Source organism: Mastigoproctus giganteus, chromosome 14, assembly GCF_048544385.1.
Source record: "Mastigoproctus giganteus isolate SK-2022 chromosome 14, ASM4854438v1, whole genome shotgun sequence".
Classification (NCBI taxonomy): Eukaryota; Metazoa; Arthropoda; class Arachnida; order Uropygi; family Thelyphonidae; genus Mastigoproctus; species Mastigoproctus giganteus.
In genome coordinates, this window is record NC_143588.1 from 99851019 (window position 1) to 99873609 (window position 22591).

The following is a 22591-nucleotide window of genomic DNA, read 5'->3' on the forward strand; positions in this document are numbered from 1 at the left end:
CCAGCCATACTGATTAAAAAGAAGACCTGCCATCATTAAGGTATGATGGTAAGATTGCATAATATGCAGGATGAAAAAAAAAAATTTTTTTCTTTTGTGAAGTAAATTCTGTCTGCATATAACAGCAATACCTAAGTTTACTGTTTCTCTTTTTTTTTAAATTCTTATATCATTTGACTTTTTCCTATTATTGTTATTATTGTTATTTGGTTTTTTTTAGGAGCATTAGCAACTAAGGCCATATTGCTCCGGGGATATGCGGTGGTCATTCCCTGACCTTTCCACATCCTCCATATTTGGTGGTCACGTGACTTTTTCCTATAGAAAAAATCTTTTAAAATAAGCCATCAGTATTTATATGATAAAAACTTACCAATAATGTCTGCGCTGCTAGTTTTATTGCAAGGTCCCGAGGAAGTCCCATCTTGACTCCACCATCAGCAAGAGCTTCGATAGCTATGTACATCTAGTAAAAAAATATATCATAAATAAATAAAATAAGAAATGTCACATAATGTATATCTTGCTTACTTGTTGCAAAGTTTACTGGCTACTTAATTTCTTTAACAAAGAAAACGAATTGAGACAAGTACATTACATGATGTGTGTGTACATTTAATTTCTCCATGTATAAGAGCCACTGTTATGCAAATTATTGCATTTGCACACTGATAAGCTTATCTGTCATTTACAGTGATACATTGGCTTGATTTGTTTAAACATTTGAAATGCAGATTTCAAATGTTTATCTTGTGGCCTTCTGATGCAATGGGACTCAATGGCCAACCTGTTTTAATTTACTTTTTGTTTCATATATTGGTAATTTTCTTGTGGTTAGTGTTTGATATGTTCAACACAGTGATATTTGGCTTTATCACTATACAAGGGACTGATCTTAATTTATTCACATTGGCTCCTGTAAACTTGCCATTTTTATGTCCCCTTTAAGCACTTTATTGTAAGTTGTGAGATGCATATTCTTTCTAAAGCACTCTGATTCTTAATTTAGTTTCTCATCCTTTTCTTGATTGTTTCCATTTGTATTGTACTGGTTTTTGTTGTATTTGCACCTTACTTACTTACTCTACTACGTGTTTTTAATTTAATTTACAATATATATACTGGGGGCGGGCAGACGAAATAATGGAAACACGTGATATGTTTGTAATGTCTGTGTGACATATTTATGAAAATACATTGATTTCTTTTTGTTTCTTGTAGCTAGTACTGTGAAGGAAAGACAATAAAAGCTGATGTTTATTTAGAGGTGATATAAAAGGATACATGAAAAAAATGACACATCTGCCTGAATTCCAAAGTCAAATTGTTGGTGCACATTCGGGGCCATCGGTGACTAAAACTGTTGATTTGTTTAAAATATCCAGAGAAACTGCATTGAAAGTGATGTCTGTATTTACCAAGTATGGAAAAATAAAATCTGATAGGACGAATTTTTTAGTCCTACAAATTCATCAGATATAGGTGTGCTACAAATATGGTACTTGAAAGTATCATATTTGTAGCACACCTAAAGAGCAAGTGCCAGTGATTCAAATGGAGCTCCTCCTAATCTTGTGGTCCCCAAGTTTCTCTAAAGTTATCTGTCTTATATGTATAAATGAAAGTGTGTTTCAGATGTATTACTCAATAAAAAAAATCAGACTGACACCAAATTTTAGGATGTTTTATTCATCCCTGGGAACAGTTTAGCTACAATTTTGATCCCATAGTCCCCACTTCCTCCAAAATTATAAGTTCGGAACTCAGATGCATTTTAAAAATTTTAGGATTTATTTAAAAAATTTTTCTGGTCATTAGGAACAAATTTCATGTCAACAGATTAACCTGGTTCTCCCATGTACCCATCTCTACTCAGAATTATGCTACACATATTCCTATCTTGTGGCTACTCTTTACTCACACATGTGAAGTTTTGGTAAATACTTCTTGAGTACAGTACAGAAGTTTTAAACTCCCAAATGTATGTTATTTGATAATAAGATAGCCTGAAATGTATTCAATGCATACATTACCTAACTTTTCATAATGGTGTGAAACATTTATGACTATGGAGAAGTTATTGGTTATAATTCCAACACTATTCCAAACTATAGTATAACCCAGGCACTAGGGAATTGGAAGATGAATCTGTGATAACCAAAGATGGAGAAAATATAACAGTGGAAGACCTACAGTTAATATTACAAAAATCAAAAAACCGAAAAAGCCCAGGCATAGACAATTTGAATGTAGAACTATTTAAATATGGAGGCACTTTACTAAAAAAATGCAAAAATGTACTAAAATTATTTAACATCATATGGCATAAGCAACAGATACCCAAAGATTGGGAAACAGGAATAGTAATTAATTTACACAAAAAAGGCTCCAGAAATAACCCTAACAACTACAGAGGGATAACACTGCTGTCAACTGCTGCAAAGCTATACTCTAATACTAAAGAATAAACTTAATAAATACAGTGAACAATTCTTAGAAGAACAACAATGTGGGTTCAGAAAAGGGAGAAGCACAATAAATGCCATTTTCTCACTACAACAAATTTTGGAGAAAAGAAGAGAATTCAATCTACCAACATTTCTGCTCTTTATTGATTATGGAAAATTCCCGGTTTACATTGTCATATGCTATGACAATGTAAGCCGGAAAAACTTTGGCAGATTCTACGTGAAGAAAATATCCCAACCCAACTCCGGAAAGCGATCCAAAGCTTATATAAAAACTCAAAAGTCTGTATAAAATATTCTAATGGCCAACTATCAGACCCAATTAACACCAATAAAGGAGTGAAACAAGGATGTGGACTATCACCAAATTTATTTAATATCTACATCAATAAAATTCTTAAAGAATGGAAACAAACAATTAACAACGGAATACAGTTGAACAACAGAAATAAAATCCAAACTATATTATATGCTGATGATCAAGTTATAATTGCAAAATCCGAAGATGAACTACAGATAGCAGCAAATGAACTTAATAAAATAGGTAAAATGTATGAGATGAAAATCTCCACCTCAAAAACAAAATGAATGGGATTATGTGGAAAAAACATACAAAGAGTCAAAATTGTTACTGATGATAAAATAATAGAACAAATATCTGACTTCACCTATTTGGGAAATTTAATATCAAATGAAGGGAAAGACATCCACACTAAACTACAGAAATATAATAAAATGAATGGATTAAACGCCACTTTGGAAAACAAATGACAACTGAAACAAAATTAAGACTACACAACATCACTTCAAAACCAGCCCTCTTCTACAGCTGTGAGACTTGGGTCATAAATAAGAAATATGCACACAAACTAGAAGCAGCACAAATGAGATTTTTAAACCATTATTAGACTTTACAAGACTAGACCACAAAAGAAATTTAGATATCCGCGAGAAATTAAAAGTAGATAACATAGTAAATGACATAAAACAGTATCAGGAAAAATGGATCAGCCACATAGAAAGAATGAACCCAGACCGGATCCCAAAATTAGCCTTTAACTACATCAAAACCTACAGGCAAGAGAGATTTTGGTCAACCAAGACAACGATGGCGAAATCAAAACTACCTCCAAGAGCTACAACGGAACAGGTCTTAAAAGACATAAGCCAGACCAAGTTCATGATGATGATTATAATTCCTTGACTTGATGTCTACAGTTAAAGTTTCATTCAGCTTCCAGCATAAAACATATTATTTTGAAGTGTTTTGCAGATATACTTCGTATAATACATTTTAATATCACTTACGTATGCAGGACCACTACCACTGAGACCTGTCACAGCATCAATTAATGTTTCTGGAATTTCTTCACACAGTCCGACACTTGAGAATAGTTTCTTTGCTATGTCTCCATCTCCTTCTTGGATTGCTGTTCCACAAGCAAAAACAGTTGCACCTTCACGTACTAGGGAGGGAGTGTTTGGCATCACTCGAATCACTCTACTTCGTGGAGGAAGCATCTGCAAAAAAACAATGGAAACAGAACTGGAAAATGAATCTACAAGATATTTGTGATAATGAAAAGGTTAGCACAATTGCACCATGTTTTTTCGTAAGTGAATTACCAATTGGTAAAAATGGCATCGTTTTTATCATATCTCACATTGTGAATACCTTCACAATGAGTTGCTTGATATTGCCCTACCTCGAATAAATAACGCTTCACCAATGGAGAAGGCTATTCTTACTTAATCTCAGTGGATACCCAGACAGCCATTTCAAGGCTATTTGGCCTATCATCGGTGGGTGAGTAGGTATCCTGGTGTTGCAATAGTGACAACCAGTTGTGAAGTATAACTCCTATATGAGAGACTCCAGATGGTGTATAACAGTTTAAACTGCAAGAGTTTGGTAAGGCTATAGCCTCAAACTATGTAAACTGTTATACTTAAAACTGTTATACACCATCTGGCATCTCTCATATTGTGGAATTATACTTCATAACTGGTTGTCACTATTGTACCTACCCACCTACAAATAATAGGCCAAATAACCTTGAAATGGCCATCTGGGTGGTGGTATCCATCGAGAATGAGTAACAAGTCTTCTCCATTGGTGAATCATTACTTATTCGAGGTAGTGAAATATTAGGCAACTCATTGTGAAGTTATTCACAATATGAGATATGACAAAAACAATGCTATTTTTACCAACTGGTAATTCACTTACGAAAAAACATGATACAATTGCACTAACCTTTTCTTTAAGTGAAATCTTTACATAGGTTGAGGCTATAGTCCTACCAAATTCTTTCAGATATTTGTGATATTAACTGCATATTAGTAGAGTTTTCATTCCCAGTGGGTTAAGGAGAATTTTATCTGTCCTTAGGGTCTGCTGTTTTATGGCATTTGTCCTAATGTTCCTTAACCCATTAATTCTGTACACCAAACCTAGTATGTTCTGTACACCAAATATAGAAAAACTTAAATAATTACACTTAGTTGGCTTTGCATTAACAACACTTACCTAATACCTTGTGTAGCCACCTTCTGCCCATATACAGCCTATACACATCTTGGCATGCACTCCATAAGGTGTTGCAAGATGTCCTATGGTAGGGTTACCCATGTGTTGCACAGTGTCCAGTGATGCATTGTCGGGTTGATGGTCATAGCATCAAATGTCCTTTTCCCAGTGCAGGTCCCAAACATGCTCAATTGGATTGAGATCAATACAATGATCATTTTCATATTCTGCAACTATCAATTATCATATTCCTGACACTAGTTAGCACCATGTCAGGCCTTGTGGCATGGTGCCTTGTCTTATTGATAGACTCTGGATACACTGTTATCATGAAGGGATGTATTTGGTTGGCAACAATAGAAAGGTAGATGTTTAGTGGTCCGGTGTATTTGATGCTGACATTCCCATGCAAGGTGCAGTTTGCAATGAGCATGAATACCCATGGTGTCTGTTGACTGCCAGAGCCTACATAAACTAATGTCCAGTGCATAGTCCATGTGGATAATGGTATTGCTATTCCTATGATGTACAGGATGAGCCACTGTTCTGATAGAAAAGAAAATCCAAAGAATGAGTTCATTGGTACAAGAAACTGGTAATTCATATTTTTCAAATTCTGCTTTTGAATGCTTTTATCTTTTCATCAATTTTCTTCTCTGGAAGTAAAATGAATTTGTATAACTTTTGCCTTGCTGTCATAAAAAAGCTTGTCTCATGAGGTTGGAGATGCCCTAATCTCTTACAGGTTGCTGTTGCTAGAAGAATACCAGACATTTTGCATACACTTGTGAAATTCCCTCTAAGTATGAAGACAAAATACTCCATTCTTGCCTTCAATCTGGCAAAAGGAAAGATACAATGTACTATTGTTAGAAGTGTTCGGAAAAGCCAGTGCTTTGTTTCAACTGCTATAGTGATTATCATAAAGAGCTACAGCAAAATAGAGTGAAATTAAATATGTAATATAAATATAATTGATCAACAATAAACCAGAAATATTTTTTTTTCAAAAACTATGGTGGTTTATTCAAAATATTTGTTTGTTTATTTTTTTTGCCAAAGCAATAAGACATCAATATGTTGTAATAGCATGCATTTTATGGTCACTTTTCCTATTTTGCTGGATGATGATTCTGCAGGGTAAAAACCATGTAACCCTTGCTTGTGGCTAAACCAACATCTCTGGTGTGAAAAAAGTCCATAAAACACGAACCCATCTTTCTGGGATTGAGTCCAGGCCATTTTAACATTCTGTAGAAGGAGATAAAATACTAATCTGCTACCCATGTTGGGTTATTAATGTGCATTCAACAAAGTTAATTTCCAGTGCCAGTGATGCAAAAATGCAACACTTTCATTCTGTGTGGGAAAAAAAATACTTGCTGAAGAATGATATATAATCAAAATCTAAAACAAATATTATAAATTATGCTAACAGCACATGGAATGCATTCTTCAAATGTAGGCAGCAGTGAACATGCTAAATTTCATCCCATGGCAAAGAAAGTCTTTGCCATGGGATGAAGTTCAGGGTATCCACAATTTAAGTTACTCTATATGGATGCTTCTACAAACTGAACCAATCACCAGATTGCATTTCAAAGAGGTTTGGGAATTAGCCATTAGAAATAAAATTAAAAAACTGCTATCGATAAGGTCCTGCCTTTATGACTAGCAAGATGGCTATGTCTGTTGTTCTTCCACACTGCGTGGAGGCGCCTCCGTAGCCAGGTGGGAAGGAGCGGCAGTGCGTAGAACACGCTTCTTGATTAGACCGGGGTTCGAGCCCGTCACCACCAAATACGGAGGATGCGGAAAGGTCAGGGAATGACCACCGCATATCCCGGAGCAATATGGCCTTAGTTGCTAATGCTCCTAAAAACCAAATAACAAACAACACTGCGTGGAAAACTTAAGTTCAGTTTTCTGGATGGGAGGAACTTTCATGGCTGTTTTTTCATACTACGGCTGAGTTAGCCACTCTCAATTGAGAATTTTTTTTATCTTCCAGGAACTTGGATTTTTCATCCTGCAAAACAAATACAATATAAAGACTTCTTATGGTCTTAGCTCCTTACAGCTTAGCTCCTTACACGTTAATATGTAAATTTTATGGTCAATAATGAGACAAACTAATTTTGTACAAAATGTCTACAACTGTATTTTATTTTCAAGTAAAAAATCAAAAAATCCTTACCTGTTCTAAGTACCTAATAGGAATTCCGAGTGCAACAGAGATTAATACATGGTTTGGGGTGATGAAAGGAGCAACATCAGTTAGAACTTTGGGAACTACTGGAGGCTTGACAGCAATTATTACTACTTGTGAATTTTGTATGACTTGAGAGTTTTCAAATGTTGTCCGACACCCTTCTGCCTAAAATTTGAAGATCACATATTATAAAAATTAGGACAGTAACATAAAACATTATAGTCAGTACATTAAATATTTGTATCAGTCATTGCATCTAGTAGTATATTAAGGAGGAGAGGTAGTCCCACCCCCACATGTGCAATTACCTCATTTACATAAAATAATCTACTTATTAGATATTGAGGTTTATAAGGTTTATAATTGGTTTATAACATCCTCCTTGATGAGGCAGGTCTGTATCTTAATCCCAATATATTTTGTAGGTTATAGATTATTTGCCTTTGGGGTTATCCAAAAGTGAAAATTTTAAATGCTAGTAATTGGTAATGAACTGAACCTTGCATACATATAATTACCTTCTTGTGTCCTGTACATTGGCAGAATATTAGCCAATAATTTCTGTGTATCACTAACAGCAATAATTTTTAATTATTCATTGTTCTATTTTTGCAGTAGAGCTCCTCCTTAGTTTACCTCCCCCTTTCACAGAGATAAAAAAAAATCACATGAGATGAGTGTTGCACTCTTCATATTTATACGGTTGTCTTTAAATTTCTTGAAAAAGTATCTTCAAACATTTGACTAGTAATAGTGTTATGTGTATTCCTTCTAATTAGGAGGAAGAGACATGACACAGAAACTGGCAAGACTCTACACAAAATAGATTAGGAAAGGCATGACACCTAAGGTGTGGAATAATGCAATCATAATTTTTCTGCATAAGAAAGGAGATAATAATGATTAACAACAGAAAAAGGATTAACAATGGATGAAATTGACTTCATCCTCACTAACAGAAGATATATCATGACCGATGTTACTGTCCTGAACAAGGTAAATGTTAGAAGTGATCACAGAATGCACACTTGATATAGATGTAAGAAAAGAAAGGAAAAAACTGACTCGAGTAAATAATATGAAGGTCTTTGAGATAACAGAAGAGGAGAAAAAGCAGTATGTACTGGAACTTAAGAACAAGTTTGAGCTTTCTGAAAGGGATAAAGCCCAAGAAACCTATAGGTAAAAAGAAATCCAAAGAAGAAAAAATTAGTCAAGAAACACTTGTCATGATGAACTGAAGATGACAAATGGAGAACAAGATAAACACTTACAAGGAGAAAACTGAGTATACTGAGTTATGCAAAGCCATTAGAAAGAGACTCAGAGAGGACATAAGAAAATTTAACACAAGAAAAGTAGAAGAAGCATTAAGGGAAAACAAAGGACTTAAATCAGCAGCCATGAGCAGTAATACAGAAAGACAAATGATACTGAAACTGAAGACTAGTGATGGTGTACTTATAAATAGCAGAGAAGGCATGATGCAAATAGCAAAAAGCTACTATAGAGAATTATACAAGGAGCGAGGGAATGATGCCAGCAGTGGGGAAGATGGATCGCAAATTAGTAACACATACGACATACCCGATATCCTTCCTAATGAGGTAGAACAAGCGTTAAAGAAAATGAAGAATCAGAAAGTCCCGGGGGAAGATGAAGTTACTGTAGAGTTGTTAAAATTGGGAGGAAGAGACATGGGACAAAAACTGGCAAGACTCTTCACAAAATGTAATAGAAAAGGTGGGATGCCTAAGGAGTGGAATAATGCAGTTATAGTTTTGCTGCATAAGAAAGGAGATAAATCAGAAATTGGAAGTTATAGACCAATTAGCTTGTTATCTCACATCTTCAAGTTGTTCACAAGGGTCATTACTAGCAGATTAGAAAGAATACTTGATGAGAATCAACCAAAAGAGCAAGCTGACTTTAGGACAGGATTCTCAACTATGGATCACCTTCACGTAATATCACAGCTAAATATGAATATAAAACACCATTATGCCTGGCATTTGTGGATTATGAAAAGGCATTTGACTCCATTCAGCATAAGACAATGTTTCAGGCACTGGAAAGACAAGGCATAGATACCCCATATATTATGATTTTGAAGAACATATATGAGAATGCTACCTCCTTTATTAGACTAGACAAAGACAGTAGCAAATTTAAAATTGAGAAAGGAGTTCGACAAGGAGACACAATATCTCCGAACTTGTTTACTGCTGCCCTTGAGGAAGCTTTCAGAAGATTAGACTGGTCGCAGAAAGGAGTCAATGTGAATGGAGAGTACCTAAACCATTTACGATTTGCAGATGACATTGTGGTCATAAGCCACGATCCCAAAGAATTAGAGGAAAATCTTAATCAGTTATGCAGAGTTAGTAAGGCTTTTGCACTAAAGATAATTTTGGTTAAAACAAAAGTAATGATGAACAAGTATGCCATAGAAAGGGATATAATGATTGAAGGAGCATTAACTGAAAAGGTGGAGTCATATACTTATCTGGGAAAAGTCATCAGCTGTAATAATGATAAATTGCTGGAAGTCAAGAGAAGAATAAATTTTGGATGGATAACATTCAGGAAATATAGTCACATACTGAGGAGCAATATCCCAATTTGTCTGAAACGTAAAATAATGAACCAGTGTATACTACCCACCATGACTTATGGAAGTGAAACTCACCAAAAGAATGGAAGAAAAGCTGAAAACTACACAGCGAAGAATGGAACGAATTATATTGGGAATCAGACTGTTAGATAAGAAGAGAAACACATGGATCAGGCAGCAAACTCAAGTAAAGAACATTCTTATCAAAACTAAAGAACTAAAATGGTCGTGGGCAGGACACATAGCTCGAAGACATGATGACAGATGGACTAAGAAAATAACAGAATGGTACCCAAGAGGAGCTAGAAGAAAATCTGGAAGACAACAACGGAGATGGATAGATGAAATTCATGGGTTTATGGGTAGTAAATGGATGGCCATTACACAAAACAGAAGGAACTGGAAAGTTGCTGGAGAGGCTTTCATCCTGCAATGGACTGAAAATGGCTGATGATGATGATGATGATGACCACAAGACACATTTAGAAATTTTGTAGCACCTATGCCTTGCAGAGTACAGGCTGTTTTGACTGCACATGGAGGACGAACATTATATTAGGTAGGTGGTCATAATGTTTTAGCTCATTGGTGTATATCAGTACAGTGTGTAAACATGGACTAAATTTTCATTTCATGTAGTCTAAAAAAAACTCATAATTTGCAGTGAAAAATCCTGCTCCTTCAACACGGGATCACCTAACTACAACACATAAAAAGGTCTTTGGTCTTGAAGAATTTCCAGTCTTCAGTAGGATTCAAATCCAGCTTTATCCACATGACTATGCTATTATAAATGACTGTTACTTGAGTGAGAAACAGTGAGGACAATGAAAAGCAAAAGTTGATTAAGTTGAGAGAGAGAGAGAGAGAGTGAGAATTAGAAACAAATTTTGCAGGACAAAGATTATGAAAAATTTTATATTTATAAAAAGATGCTTAGGACATAGGAGTAGGGGTCAGACCAGAACCCATTCTAAAATTGCTAGAGAGAAATAAAAAGTATAACTTACTGCAATCTGTTCTAAATAGGCTGCATCTTGTTTAGGACAACCAGCTGTTATATTTTCTGCTTTTGTGATACCTAAAGAAACAAATATGTTAACTGCAAGGAAAGATTAAATAATAACATAATAATAAAAAAAATAAAATGAAATATATGTTTGAACTCACAACCACTGATCTCTGTACAAATGAGTTTAGTTGTTACATTGGCTTGAACCATGATACCATAAAAATACCATATATTCCAGCATATAAGTTTACCTTTGAAGTACAAAAAATTTGTCTAAAATTTTAAGGTCTGCTTATAAGATACGTGTAAAATTCTAACTTGAATTAAAGGCACATCCTTAGCGTTAGACAGACATGAATTAATACACGATTTATTATATACACTAACCTCCCATTATTATCCGAACACCTGCATACTTACAAATAACCTTTATGACAGCCACTAGTCTCCCTGTGGAACATTTTACCAGCTTTTTTGTAAATGTGCTCTGATGTTTAAAGCAATGGCCAGTTCATGTGTTTTTTGGGCAGTGTCTTCACATACACCTGATGACCCACCTGATCTCAGAGGTCTAACTTTTCAGTGCTCATCCTCAAACCAGTCCACTTCATTATCAGGATGGTTCAGTGTGGCAGATAGCTTTCTCTGAGCATCTTCCACATGCAGGCACAACTGTCAGACTATGTACTGACAGTTGTGCCTGCATAACTGTCAGACTATGTACTGTGACTTGTCACTCTAAAATGGAGCTGTACACTGGTCTATGGTCTAAGAATGGCTTACAACAAACTAGATGGTGTCTGGCATTAGTCGGGGTGATCAGTGGCTTGTGGACAGCTACACAACCATAGTAACTCATATTACAGTGTCCTATACACTTTACTAGTGCTGACATGTCCCAATCATTTCACTGTGGGCCTGTGTGCACTGTGACAACATTGAAAGGATGATTCTTTGCAGGGCTTTCTTGTCATGTTCTATCAGCTTTGGAGGTTTTTTGGGTCGTTTCATGACAGTTTTGGCACGAGTCTGGTCGCTCTATTTGCAGACCATATCACCAATCATTCACCTAGGGATTTTCAGTGCTATTGAATATTGTGTACAGACTAGTTGATTATGTGGCACCCTGTTTTTATTCCCTACTGAAAGTCTGCTAATTCAGTCGGTTGTGGTCTTACATTCACAATCACACTACTGTCTCCTTGAAGGACAATGATCATATATGTGGCAATTGGGTAGAATGTGGCTAACTATCAACAGAAGGGTGTTGAAGGGTGGATTAATGGCAGGGCTGTGTATATACAGTAGTGCTAAAAAAAATCACCTAATTCTTAATTTTTTGTTTTTAATCTTTATACTGGTAGCTAATATTTTAGAAATAGCTGAAAGAACATAAGTAATAAAAATACACATATGAAACTATTAATTGCAGAAAATTCACTTTTTTGCCTTATGGATAAATATACAATGAAATAAGTATTTTTCTCCAAAATAACAGCATGTTACTTATGGTTCATATAATAACAAAAATTCTATGAAAGAAATGATTTTTTTTCATTACTTTGCTCATACTAGGATGATAGGCTATATAACCAAAGAACACAACAAAACGCAAGCTAACTGAGAAGATGTGTGTTGGCTTATCCCTTGCTTTCATGACTGCTTCACATCATGGCATTGACTGCAAAAGGCTTTGAATATTTGGTTTTTAGGAGCATTAGCAACTAAGGCCATATTGCTCTGGGGATATGCGGTGGTCATTCCCTGACCTTTCCACATCCTCCATATTTGGTGGTCATGGGCTCGAACCCCGGTCTAATCAAGAAGTGTGTGCTACGCACTGCCTCTCCTGCCCACCTGGCTACGGAGGCGCCCTGAATATGTTCAATGGCTCTATCTGTTTAATATCTCCTGCAGCTCTCTTAGTGTTTTTGGTTTCTTTTGCATTACTGAAACACCCATTTTGTTCCAACAGTTTTCAATTGGATTGAAGTCCGGACTGTTCCCAGGCCATGTTAATTGTGCAAATTGATTTATCCTTCAACTATTTTTGCACTGCAGACAGTAAAGACAGTGAAATAAATAATTACATTTACCTAAGCAAGAGTGATGTTTCATAAATTTAAAACTTTTGCTAATTTTTTGAAGTAGTATTTATGGTTTTGGCTCTACGAAGTGGGGCAGAGTCATCCTTAAAAATGCAATTAGAAACATTTAAAAATAAATATTAGCATAGTAAATAAATTTGATGAATTAAAAGTGCTGGTCAAGACATGAAATGCAGATATTGTGGGATATAGGAGACATGGTGTCTCTCAAACATAAGTGGATTCAGAATTTGAATATGGGGAGTACAAGGTGTACAGAAAGGATAGGAGAGGGGTTATACTCTCAGTTAAGAAGCACATAAAATCACAAATGCAGTGCATTCCTGACATAGGTGGCCAGTGCACATTTTTGAGTCAGTTTGGTGTGACATAAGCACTGGGAAAGCAAAAATGACAGAGGTGTGTGTTACAAGCCTAATGACTCTGATGAGTACAATGAACAGCTGTACAGGGAAAGAGAATGGACCAGTAAATCAGAATGGTTTATAATGGGGGATTTTAACTATCCAGATATTGACTGGAACTTGTGGGTTGGTCACGTGCCGACTAGCAAGACTTTTGTGATTTATTGGATGATTGTTTTCTACAGCAGCATGTTAGAGGCAACAAGAGGGAGTAATACTCTTAATCCAATTATCAGCAGTGATTATTTGTGTTTTATAACCAAAGATACACACCTGCAGATAAAATAACCACTAGGTGGCAATGAACACAGTGTAGTCATGTGGGATTTACTTAAAGATGTCACTACCATCAAGGGTAAAGGGAATGGTTTTTGCTTTCGTAAAGGTGACTACAGTGGTCTCAGACAGTTTTTAAATTCTATATAGTGGGACCAACTGATGACGTTACCATCAGCAAATTCTAAATGGAAAGCATTCAAGGAATTAATCATAGAAGCTACTAGGCTTTTCATACCAAATAAGAAACACTCTTCAAGGTATATATAAGAAATACTCTTCAGGGTCCTAAATGGATGTCAGACGAACTAATTAGACTCGTAGCAGAGGAGAAAAATGCATGGGATGCTTATAAATTATCAGGCAACACAGAAGCCTATGGTAGATATAAACATGTCTGTAATCATGTCACAAAGGCGGTTAGACAAGCGAAGGAAGGTTATGAGCAAAGGGTGCAAAGAAAAACAACAAGAACTTCTTTCTTATGTAAACACTAGAAGAAAGGGGATGAATCAAATTGGTCATCCACTGGATCATCAACAGTTGATGATCCTGCTCAGGTTGCTGACAAACTAAATGAGAATTTTGTATCTACATTTACCCATGAGGAATTCTTCACAAAAGTGTATTCCAGAAGTTTATCAAACTCTGATAGGGAACTAAATGATTTTATAATAACTGAGAAGAAAGTGGAAGAGAAATTGTTGAAGTTAAACATAAGAAAGGCAGCTAGGGGTGGATGAGATCTATCCAGTTATATTAAGGGAGACAGCAAAGGAAGTAAGTAAGTAAACCCTTAGCCATAATTATGAGAATATCTTTGGATTCAGGGAAGGTCCCCATGGACTGGAGATGTGCAAATGTCACATAAAAGAGTGACAATCAAAGGGTGACACTAGTAATTACAGTAATCACAAGTAATTATCCCCCATTATAAGACATTCTGAATTATTGGTGCACTATTTCTCTGTATACAATGAGTGGACAGAAATCATGGGATACCTATCTAGTAACGAGTAGGCCCACCTTTCGTCCAGTAAGGGCAGTCACATGGCAAGGCATTGAGTCCACTAGTTCACCAAAGCATTCCACAGGTATTTCCATCCATTCTTGCTGCACCGTTGTCTATAATTCGGTGAGGCCATTCCATGGTGATAAAATCTGCAGAATGCTCTTTGAACCATGTTTTAGTCACCATGGCTTTGTGGGGAGGTGCATTGTCCTGCTGGAAGAGTCTGTTGCCCTGTAGGTGCACAATGACCACGAAGGGATGCAGATGGTCTGTAAGGGTGGACATGTAACCTAGACCCTTCTGAGATACATCTAGACATACCAGAGGTCACAACGTGTGCCAGTTGAACACACCCCAGACGTTACTGTCCGTCCACCTGCCCAAACAGTTCTTTGTTGATATGATTGGTGCATAGCTTCGTGTGGTTTCTGCCAGATACACACCCTCCCAGTCTGCTTGAAATAACTGAAAGCGGGACTCATCGGACCAGGAGACCCGTCTCCAATCATCCAAGGTCCAGTGCCAATGTCCTTTCGCCCATTTGAGGCATAGAGTCCTGTGTCATGGTGTTAGCAATGGTACTCTGGTAGGTCAGTGGCTCCTATTGCAGCTAATGATCACCTGATGATCTTTGTGGTGAGACGTTTCTGGCACCTCCCTCATTGAAGTTTGTGCCGCTGTTGCTCTCCAGTTGACTGAAACAATGTGAGACTGATGTCGATGGCCACGTTCATCCACCACCTTTCTCTGCCCATAGTGCTGTCTACGATGAGATGTTATTACGGAAATGGCGTATTTGCAATATACTCTTGAGACTGTCAAACGGGGATAGTGCAATTTCTGTACTACCTCCACGATAGAGTGACCCATGCATCGGGCACCCACTATCATCTCTCTTTCAAAGTCAGTTAACTCACGACATTTATCCATACTGATATCAAATTACCGTCTACATGAATGCAGTGATGGGAGTGTACCTATATACTTGCCAAGTGGTGGATTCACCTACTAGCCAGAGGGGTGACAACGTTGTATTGTCCAGGAACCAGGTGTCCCATGAATTCTGTCCTTTCAGTGTAGTTGTTTGTTCTACTCATCAGAGTCATTAGGCCTAAACCACACTCCTAATCTCAGTTTTGCTTTCCCAGTGCTTATGCCACACCAAACTGACTCAACATTGCTGTCCATTGTTGACTCAGCATTGCTGTCAACTGGATGTACTGCCACAGATTTTATAGGTTTCTTAATTAACACTGTAACTCATCTCCTTTTTATCCTGTCTGTATATATGTTGCTCCCTAAATTCCAATTCTGCATTCCTTATATCAGTGTAATACCACATCTCTGATATCCCAACAATATCCGCCTTTGATGTCCTGACCAGCACTTCAAATTCATCAAATTTATTTACTATACTAATAGCATTGATGTATACATGCACCAATTACTCTTACCATTCTTACTCTTAGTTACCCTAACACAGCCAAGGTATTTACTTGTTCCATGATGACTCCCAGCACCTTGCTTTCCAGGCTGCTTCTCATTCCAATAGAACACTGCAAGAATCACTTTCATATCTGCCTGTGGCTACTGTTAATCTTAATGTCTGTGAATCCCCCCACAAGCTGGCAGTTTTCTGACCCACACATGAGCACAATCTCTTCAGGGCTGAATTGATTGACAAGGCTCTCATCATATACTCCCTCCTATCATGTCTGAGCAGAATTGCAGACACTTTCAAATTTAATCCTAACTCGCAACTTTTTTTCAACATTGACCTGTACTTGTTAAGTCCGCAGATCTACTCTTAACGTCATTAGCCCCAATGTACACAACAATCACTTTTTGTGCCCTTAAAAGATGATATCTTTTACTCCAGCAGACATAATCTGGTCCTATTCCACTTGTCCTTTTGCACAATATATATTCCGTTTCCCTGACAATAGAGTCATTGACAATAACTAGCTCCTGCGGCTTTGTTGCCTGATGCACAAGAGTGAGCTCTGGCATTCAGTTGGGAAACTCAGAGCTTGATGGGTTCCCCCATTTTAATTCCTTCAAGGGCATCTATTCTACTCTTCAAACTCTCATAGACGCCCATCAAAATGCTGAGTTGTTGCCTAATTTCTTCACACTCTGCCAGGGCTGGCACCAAAATTTGTAGGACCCTGTTCAACAATTACTTGCGAGGCATTAGCATTAGCATTAGTAGAGGCATTTGATGCAAGAAAGCAAGCTTATGCAGCATCAGCCAAAAAAAAAAAAATAAATAAATAAATAAATAAAAAATAACCACTTCCACTTCACCCCTCTGTTCGTTCAAAATACCTGTCCAGCTGAGCCTTAAACTTATTTAGACTATCAACTTCCACGACAAGGGATGGAAGTCTGTTCCACCAACCAACCACCCGCTGGCTAAAGGCAAATTTCCTCACGTCTATCCTACATCCGTCTTTCCTCAATTTGAATTTATGCCCTCTCAGGTGATTATTCTGAGCAAGAGGAAGAATCCCATCAGCATTGAGCATGCTCAAACCATTCAAGGCTTTATACACCTCTATCAGATCACCTCGCTGGTGCCTAGTCTCCAGACACTGTAATTTGCAAAACTTAAGCCTTTCTTCGTAAGAGCACCCCTTTGTTCCATTCACTAATCTTGTTGCCCTTCTCTGTACTCATTCCAGCATCTCTACATCCTTCTTGAAATGAGGCCTCCAGACCTGTATACAGTACTCTAGGTGTGGCCTGACCATTGCCTTATACAAGGGAATAATCACCTCCTTATCCCTGCTAGAAAAATTCCTATATATCATCGACAATACACCATGAGCTACTCTTGCAGCCCGTCTGCACTGCTCAGAATACTTCATATCTGCCTGCACAACCACCCCCAGGTCCCTTTCATTCTCTACCACTGTCAGTGTAGTACCACAGAGTTGATACGTTGCTCTGGGGTTGCTGTTTCCCATATGTAGTACTTTACATTTGTCAATGTTAAACTTCATTTGCCACCTCTTAGCCCATCTGCTCAACCTTTCCAGATCCTGTTGCAGTAGCATAGTGTCAGTAGTGTCCTTGACAAACCTGCCAACCTTCGTATCGTCTGCAAACTTGGACATTAAGCTTGATATACCATCATCAATATCATTTATAAATACAGAAAACAATAATGGACCCAATACTGAACCCTGAGGGACTCCACTAATAACATTAGTCCACGATGAGCAGTGTCCATTGATTACCACTCTGTCTTCTCCCCCTCAACCACCCCTTTATCCATAGCAGCAATTTGCCTCCAATGCCACACTGCTCCAATTTGTGCAGCAGTCTTCCATGTGCAACAGTATCAAAAGCCTTTCTAAGATCCAAGTATATAATATCAAAGTTATTCCCTGCATCCAGTTCTTTTGTGACTGCATCATAGTATCCAATCAAATTGGTCAGGCAAGACTTCCCCTTAACAAAACCATGCTGTGTCTGAGATATAACTGAAGTCTTGTCTAGATGATCCTGCAGTGTTTCTTTAACCAGTGCCTCCATTAATTTTCTGGGAACAGAAGTTAAACTAACAGGTCTATAATTAACAGATATTTATTTAAAGTATACCCAGTATAAAATAAAATAAAATAAAATATTTCCAGAAGCTTTCGGAACTCGTGTCCCTTTCTCAACTGACAGAATTTTTAAATACATTACAAGCAAACTGTGGCACGTTACTCATTCGTCATTGTTGTAGCACGGACGTGTGCTGCCTTGCGCCAGTGATCATCCATCAATAAAACGGTTGTCTCCAGGATTGGATGTATACGCATGCCTTTCTGGTGATTTAATGCCTTAGGGTTGTTCATTATGTTTAGTGACTCTAGCCATAGGCGGTGGCGAAAGTGTCGCGCGTGGTCCACTATCTCAAAGTCGCGCTTGGGGTCAAGATCGTGGTTGGTAGCCCAAAAATGTTCTGCAAGCGCGGACTGGTCAGTTTCGGCAAGCCGGATTGCTCTGTCGTGTTCCGTGAGGCGATCCTGGAGACGTCTCGATGTCTCACCTACGTAGCAACTGTTACAGGCCCTACAGGTGATACGGTACACTACATTGCTGCGTAAGACAGGTGTGACAGGGGTCTTCACACTGGAGACAAGTGAACGTAGGTTCCTACCTGGTAATTGTACACATTTTATGTTGTAACTTCTCAGGATCTTCGAGATACGTCCTGACACTCCTGGATAGTACGGAATGTAGGCGGATGATATGCCGACTTGCTTCGGAGGTCTTGGGTTGGAAGTAAGCTCTTGTGCCTGTAACAAGCATCTGTTTAGTACATGGGATGGATAACCGCATCTGGTTAAGTCCGCCTTCACACGGGAGATCTCGTTACGTCTAATTGTGTCGGTGCTGGAATGGCTCCAGGCCCTGGAGAACAGGGTGCGGGCAGTGCTATTGAGATGGCTTGGAGCGTGGCCGGACCCGTAGTTGGTGAATTGACCGCACCACATGGGTTTGCGGTATACTGAGGTCTCTAGATGTGGGCCTACGCGATGCACTAGCACGTCCAGAAACGGGAGCGAACCGTCCACCTCTGATTCTACGGTAAACTTGATGAAATTGGATAGAGAGTTGAGGTATTCTAGTAGTACCGTTTCAGAACCACGTGGTATTATGGTAAAAATATCGTCGACATATCTACACCACGTTGTAATAGGTGTAGGTGGGTTCTGGTGTATCTGCTTCTCCAGATCTTCCATGGCGATGTTAGCTACTACGGAACTGACAGGGGCACCCATAGCAGTGCCATGTACTTGTTTGTAGAGTGAGTCTTCAAAGGTGAAGATGCTGCTAGAGAGGCATAGGTTGAGGGCGGTACAGATGTCATCAGTGGATAGTGACGTCCTGGATTGGAGGCTTAAGTCGCTCTCAAGGAGCCTTCTGGCGCAGTGCACGGCCTGTTGGACGGGAATCGAGGTGAATAAAGAAACCACGTCAAATGATGCCATGACAGAGTTATCAGGGATTGAAATGTCCTTAATGGTGTTAATGAATTCACTGCTGTTTTTAACGGTGTGAGATGTATTACCTATAAGAGGCGAGAGGAGGCTCGCGATGTGTTTGGACAGTTCATACGTTGGGGCACTGCAGCAAGACACTATAGGTCTGAGAGGAATACCCGGTTTATGGATCTTTGGTAATCCGTAGAATTGTGGTAGTTGACAGCCAGTACCACGCAGAAGATGGTGAGTCGCGGTCGGGATCTTCTTATCTTTAAGCCATGCGTGGACAAGTTTATTAACATTTGCTTCCAGACGTTTCAAGACTTTAACGGGAGGATCAGGTAGAGGTTCATATACGTTAGGATCGAGTAATAGGGCCAAGGCTTTCTCTCGGTAGGCTGATCGGTCCAGCACAACAGTCCGGCGCCCTTTATCCGCAGGAAGTACAACGATGGAGTTGTCTTTTCTTATAGATGACAGGGCGGCACGTTGGCGGTGGTTGAGGTTTGAGCACGTTTTTCGAGTGTTGCGGAGGACTGCGGCAGTCTTGAATCGGATCTCGTTGGCAGTTTCTTCGGGAAGGTTGGTAATACTGGCTTCTATGCCCATAGCGAGCTGTGTGATGGGAGGTTTCGATGGTATAACGGCGAATTTCATACCGTTTGATAAAACACTCAGCTGCTCGTTGGACAGTTGTTTGTTACTTAGATTCAAGACGAAAGAAGTCGTGTCGTCTGAACGAGTGTTCGTCTTTAAGGAGTTAGTTTCTATGCTCAAGTTTATGAACTTGCGCTGTTGGCGTAAACGGTAGGTATCCGAGGTCTGACTAGCCCGATGGCAGATGGTATGTATAAGGTTTGTAAATACAATAGGCGAGACCTTACCTTGTATATGTTGTAACAGTCTGGACTTGTTGTAGTCAGCGTTCCTGATTTCATGGTGGAGATGGGATATCCATAAATTTAACGTGCGCAGGCTGAAGTTAAAGCAGGCACGATCCATATGAGAGTTGTGGAACGGGGCTTTGTATCGGAACCCTTTAGGTATAATTCGATTGCTTTTGCATCTGTGGGCGAGGCGTAAATGTTGCCTGTAGCGAGCTATTGAGAGGAAGCATTTTTGCAACTGTGCACAATCGTTGTAGGTATTATGGCCATAAAGTGATCGAATAGTGACAAATGGGCCTGGAGTACTGGGGTCCATAGTTTAACAGATATTTATTTAAAGTATACCCAGTATAAAATAAAATAAAATAAAATATTTCCAGAAGCTTTCGGAACTCGTGTCCCTTTCTCAACTGACAGAATTTTTAAATACATTACAAGCAAACTGTGGCACGTTACTCATTCGTCATTGTTGTAGCACGGACGTGTGCTGCCTTGCGCCAGTGATCATCCATCAATAAAACGGTTGTCTCCAGGATTGGATGTATACGCATGCCTTTCTGGCGATTTAATGCCTTAGGGTTGTTCATTATGTTTAGTGACTCTAGCCATAGGCGGTGGCGAAAGTGTCGCGCGTGGTCCACTATCTCAAAGTCGCGCTTGGGGTCAAGATCGTGGTTGGTAGCCCAAAAATGTTCTGCAAGCGCGGACTGGTCAGTTTCGGCAAGCCGGATTGCTCTGTCGTGTTCCGTGAGGCGATCCTGGAGACGTCTCGATGTCTCACCTACGTAGCAACTGTTACAGGCCCTACAGGTGATACGGTACACTACATTGCTGCGTAAGACAGGTGTGACAGGGGTCTTCACACTGGAGACAAGTGAACGTAGGTTCCTACCTGGTAATTGTACACATTTTATGTTGTAACTTCTCAGGATCTTCGAGATACGTCCTGACACTCCTGGATAGTACGGAATGTAGGCGGATGATATGCCGACTTGCTTCGGAGGTCTTGGGTTGGAAGTAAGCTCTTGTGCCTGTAACAAGCATCTGTTTAGTACATGGGATGGATAACCGCATCTGGTTAAGTCCGCCTTCACACGGGAGATCTCGTTACGTCTAATTGTGTCGGTGCTGGAATGGCTCCAGGCCCTGGAGAACAGGGTGCGGGCAGTGCTATTGAGATGGCTTGGAGCGTGGCCGGACCCGTAGTTGGTGAATTGACCGCACCACATGGGTTTGCGGTATACTGAGGTCTCTAGATGTGGGCCTACGCGATGCACTAGCACGTCCAGAAACGGGAGCGAACCGTCCACCTCTGATTCTACGGTAAACTTGATGAAATTGGATAGAGAGTTGAGGTATTCTAGTAGTACCGTTTCAGAACCACGTGGTATTATGGTAAAAATATCGTCGACATATCTACACCACGTTGTAATAGGTGTAGGTGGGTTCTGGTGTATCTGCTTCTCCAGATCTTCCATGGCGATGTTAGCTACTACGGAACTGACAGGGGCACCCATAGCAGTGCCATGTACTTGTTTGTAGAGTGAGTCTTCAAAGGTGAAGATGCTGCTAGAGAGGCATAGGTTGAGGGCGGTACAGATGTCATCAGTGGATAGTGACGTCCTGGATTGGAGGCTTAAGTCGCTCTCAAGGAGCCTTCTGGCGCAGTGCACGGCCTGTTGGACGGGAATCGAGGTGAATAAAGAAACCACGTCAAATGATGCCATGACAGAGTTATCAGGGATTGAAATGTCCTTAATGGTGTTAATGAATTCACTGCTGTTTTTAACGGTGTGAGATGTATTACCTATAAGAGGCGAGAGGAGGCTCGCGATGTGTTTGGACAGTTCATACGTTGGGGCACTGCAGCAAGACACTATAGGTCTGAGAGGAATACCCGGTTTATGGATCTTTGGTAATCCGTAGAATTGTGGTAGTTGACAGCCAGTACCACGCAGAAGATGGTGAGTCGCGGTCGGGATCTTCTTATCTTTAAGCCATGCGTGGACAAGTTTATTAACATTTGCTTCCAGACGTTTCAAGACTTTAACGGGAGGATCAGGTAGAGGTTCATATACGTTAGGAT

At 39.1% G+C, this 22591-nt stretch overlaps 1 protein-coding gene across 1 annotated transcript in view; it reads right to left on the reverse strand.

The window, feature by feature from the left end:
* LOC150075439 (pyrroline-5-carboxylate reductase 1, mitochondrial-like) overlaps positions 1-22591 on the reverse strand; it is a 58307-nt gene that overhangs the window by 4452 nt on the left and 31264 nt on the right. Inside the window, exons 2-5 of the mRNA XM_090388487.1 lie at positions 10835-10905; positions 7196-7375; positions 3777-3989; positions 374-466 (exon numbers count right to left, since the gene is read on the reverse strand). Of these exons, the coding sequence (XP_090244613.1) occupies positions 374-466; positions 3777-3989; positions 7196-7375; positions 10835-10905 (557 nt within the window). The remainder of the gene's footprint in view (positions 1-373; positions 467-3776; positions 3990-7195; positions 7376-10834; positions 10906-22591) is intronic.